We start from the raw sequence: 4,459 nt of genomic DNA on the forward strand, positions 1-4,459 counted from the left end.
ATTGAGTACTTTAGTAAATATTTTTTTTTGGTTAAAGAGTACTTTGGTAAATGTAAAGAAAATAAACAAGAGCGAGGAATACACAATAAATTTCCACCTATCAAACTATCAGTTATCAGTTATCACATCATTACTCACGCGGAAAGCTTTAAAAGTAATTTTGGGGTCTCTCTCAAGACTTGACAAGTCTTCCTGCCGCACTTCCCTTCAGCTACAGCAAGTCTTTCCTACAAGTCAAATGACTCCTTCAACGTTTTTCCCAGAAGAATCGTCTTCTACAAACGTGACTATACGTGATTCGTAGTCATCATCCAACTAAGAGCACGGCTATAAAAACTTTTGTTCTCTCTGCTACAATAGGCAGCCGAAGCAACATGTCTCTTTCGACCACACTCCGACCATGTCTCACACCTCTTTTCCTCGCCTTGTTTCTGAACCACTTCACCTACACCGTAGCTAGTAACTCGCCATCTCTTTACACACCAGTCGATAATATTATGATTAGCTGTGGCTCCTCCGGCAACGCAACTGCATTAGATGGTCGGACCTGGATTGGTGACGTGAATTCTAAATTCTTCCCTCAAGAACAATCACAAAACCAGGTATCTCAAGCCACAATCTCAGTTAAACAATCCCCCTCTGCTTCCCAACTACCCTATACCACTGCCCGCTTGTCTTTCTCCCCTTTCACCTACATATTCCCACTCAATACCGGTCAAAAATTCGTTCGACTATACTTCTACCCAGCTTTTTACGGCAATTTCGATCGCTCTAAAGCCCTCTTCTCGGTCAAAGCTGGACCTTTTACTCTTCTTAACAGCTTTAACGCTTCACTTACGGCAGACGCCGATGGTGATCCTGGTGATACCATATATAAAGAGTTCTGTGTCAACATCAATGAAGATGAGAGGCTGAACATAACCTTCACTCCAAGCGATTCCAATTCATTTGCTTTTATCAACGGAATTGAAATCTTGTCCATGCCTTCTTATCTCTATTATACTCAGTCTGATGATCAATCGATCCCTTTAATCGGCCTGCCGATGCAGTACAGCATTAGTAACGAAACTGCTCTCGAGATGTTATACAGAATAAATGTTGGAGGGGGCTACATCTCACCCACTGAAGACACCGGAATGTTCCGGAGCTGGAGTCCGGACGATAAGTACTTGACAGAAGATTTAACATCCGTTCTACCTGTTAACACAACCATCATACTTGAGTTCACCATAATTCGACCGTACACTGCACCCGAAGATGTATATCGAACTGCCCGGACTATGGGGATTCACAAAGCTGTCAATAAGATGTACAATCTCACTTGGGAATTTACCGTAGATTCTCAGTTTGATTACCTTGTTAGGCTACACTTCTGCGAGTTTCAACCGGAAATTACTTTTACTCACAACCGAGTGTTTCTTATTTTCATAGAAAATCAAACTGCGGAGACTGCAGCCAACGTGTGGAATTGGGCTGAGGGCGGTAAAGGTGTTCCCGTATACAGGGACTACGCTGTGTCTCTACTTGGCAAAGATAGCAAGAAGAAAATGAAACTCTCTATCGCCCTACAAGCAAACCCGAATGACTATATGAGTTATTTCAATGATGCAATCTTGAACGGTATCGAAATCTTCAAAGTAAGCGACTTCAGTGGCAATCTAGCGGGACCCAACCCCGAACCAGTTCCGTTGACCCCTCCAAAGTCTGTGCCACCGATACAATCAACAGAGTCGAAGAATAATAATAGAACAACAATAATTGCCGTTGGTGGTGGAGTTTCTGGCTTTACTATACTCCTGATTCTCGTAGTCTTGATTTTCCGACTAGCCGAAAGAGTCAAGAATTCCGACAACTCAACAAAGGCAAGCGGGTCAACTCTACCGTGTAGTTTGTCTCGCTACTTCTCTCTCGCTGAGATTATAGCAGCTACCAACAATTTTGACAAAGTATTCATTATTGGTGCTGGAGGGTTCGGTGATGTGTACAAAGGATACATTAATGGTAGTGCGGCTACCCCAGTTGCGATCAAACGATTAAAATCCGGTTCTCAACAAGGAGCTCAGGAGTTCAAAACAGAGATTGCGATGTTATCTCTACTCCGCCACCGCCATCTTGTTTCTTTGATTGGATATTGTGAGGATGGAAACGAGATGATACTCGTGTATGATTACATGGCTCATGGGACCCTTCGTGACCATCTCTATAACACCAAGTATCAGCCACTTTCTTGGAAGCAACGACTCCAAATCTGTATTGGTGCAGCACATGGGTTGAATTACCTTCATACAGGTGCGACACATACAATCATTCATCGTGATATGAAGAGTACAAATATCTTATTAGATGAGCAATGGTTGGCCAAGGTATCTGATTTCGGGTTGTCAAAATTTGGTCCCATTATGTCCAAGTCCCATGTTAGCACAGTGGTTAAGGGTACATTTGGATATTTGGATCCGGAATATTATCGCTTTCAACAACTTACTGAGAAGTCTGATGTGTACTCCTATGGTGTAGTATTGTGTGAAGTGTTGTGTGGAAAGCCACCAATCATACGTACGGATGAGGAGAATCCAATGGGTCTAGCAGCATGGGTCCTACAGTGCTATCGCAATGGAAAGCTTGATCAAATTGTTGATCCATCTTTGAAGGGGGAAATTGAACCAGAATGTTTGAAGAAATTTGGTGAGATTGTAGAGAATTGTTTGCTTGACAATGGAACCAAACGACCATCAATGAATGATGTGGTTGGGGGGCTTGAGTTAGTATTGGAGTTGCAAGAGAGTACAGAAAAAGATGTCAAGCTTGATTCGGCAGAAGAAATTGACATGAATGATGATGATGAGCTTGCTTTGATCCCTATGTCAGATGTCAATGAAAGTGATGACATGATTTTTAGTAGTAGTGGAAAACTCTCAAGTACTAATAGCAATAGTCAAGTGACCGTAGTAAGCCGAGGAAGTTTTGCTAGAAAGGATTCAGATGGATTGATATCCCCCAAGGTAATGTTGTCTGAGATTATGGATCCTAAAGGTCGATAAACAAAGGTGGGGAAAAAAGGTTGCTAGTTGAATTTTTAATATGGCTGATTGTAACTGCCAAAGTCCTTACTTAATTTCCTCCTTGAATTATGAAACTTCGAATCTGTCGAACATTCCCTAATTTGCTATTGATCCTTAGTCTTTTAAGTTCAAATGATAAGCACTCTGAACAAAATACTCACCCGAATTTTTGTGGCAATCCAAATATGACACATGCCCCACCTTTTTGTGGCAATGCCTCTACGGGGATTCCATGGGTTTTTGCATCGTCCGGTGAAGTGATCTGCAAAGAAGCTTTTCCCAGTCTTTTGTAATGTTTAGTTGCTGTTTATGTTTTGGGTGTAGTGGAAGACTTGTTCTGTTTTTGTGTTTTGTAATAGTTTCTGTTTAGTCCAGTGTTGTCTTCAGGGTCTTGCTACTCTGGTTTAGTTTGTTTGAACTCTGTTTTTCTGTGTCTATACGTTTCCTTTCATTAATAAAATTCTGCTGTTATGTGAAAGAAAATATATATCTGGAACATCAAATTGTGACAGTGGTATCTGCAATATTTTAGCAACATAATCAGGGGAGATTCTGGCATTTTACCCTTAATTTTTTTTAAAAAAATTGGCAATATGCTCCTGTTTGCAAACTATATAGGAGCGTGCGATTATCGTTCATTTGTACTAAGCTCTAGAATTTAAATTTTCCTCAATATTTTTGGCGCATATCAACAGAGGAGGAGGAGGAGGAGACTTGAAATCAAGATGCCCCTGTTTTGATATTCGATTATCCTAAAATCGAGTTCAATTAAATACTCGATTTGTAGAAAATCGAGTTATGCCCGATCAAACTTAAAAAAATAAAAAAAATAAAAAAATTTCCATGGAACTCAAGTTTCAGGAAATCGAGTTCCATGCAAAAAAAAAATTTATAAGTGCCATTGCCCCATATTCAGGGAGCTCTATAGTGGCGTTTCTAAGCCCTATAGTGACGTTTTTCTGCAAATTTTTTTATAAGTGTAATTGGCTTATATTCAGGGTGCCCTATAGTGGCGTTTTTAAGCCCTATAGTGACGTTTTAAGATAGCGGCGTTTTCCTGCAAATTTTTTTTAATAAATGTAGTCGGCCTGTTCTGGGTGCCTATAGTGGCGTTTTTAGGCCCTATAGTGACGTTTTAGAGCCCTATAGCGGCGTTTTTCTGCAAAAAAAATTTATAAGTCCCATACCAGCTTCAAAGGGCCCTATATTGGCGTTTTTAAGCCCTATAGTGACGTTTTAAAGCCCTATAGCGGCGTTTTGGAACTCCACTTCCCTAAAATCGAGTTCCATGCTTTTTTTTTTTTTTTAGTTTTATTCGGTATAACTCAATTTTCTACGAATCGAGTATTTTATTGAAACTCGATTTTAAGGTAATCGAGTATCGAAACAGGGGCATATCC

At 40.4% G+C, this 4,459-nt stretch overlaps 1 protein-coding gene across 1 annotated transcript; it reads left to right on the top strand.

Moving 5' to 3' along the window:
* Window positions 1-223: 223 nt before the first annotated feature.
* Window positions 224-3,043, top strand: LOC115976269 (receptor-like protein kinase FERONIA). Its single transcript, XM_031097447.1, has one exon. It carries the CDS (start codon window positions 375-377, stop codon window positions 3,036-3,038), a length of 2,664 nt encoding a protein of 887 aa, XP_030953307.1. The 5' UTR covers window positions 224-374; the 3' UTR covers window positions 3,039-3,043.
* The last annotated feature ends 1,416 nt before the right edge of the window (window positions 3,044-4,459 follow it).

The sequence above is a fragment of the Quercus lobata genome, chromosome 2 (genome assembly GCF_001633185.2).
Source record: "Quercus lobata isolate SW786 chromosome 2, ValleyOak3.0 Primary Assembly, whole genome shotgun sequence".
NCBI lineage: Eukaryota > Viridiplantae > Streptophyta > Magnoliopsida > Fagales > Fagaceae > Quercus > Quercus lobata.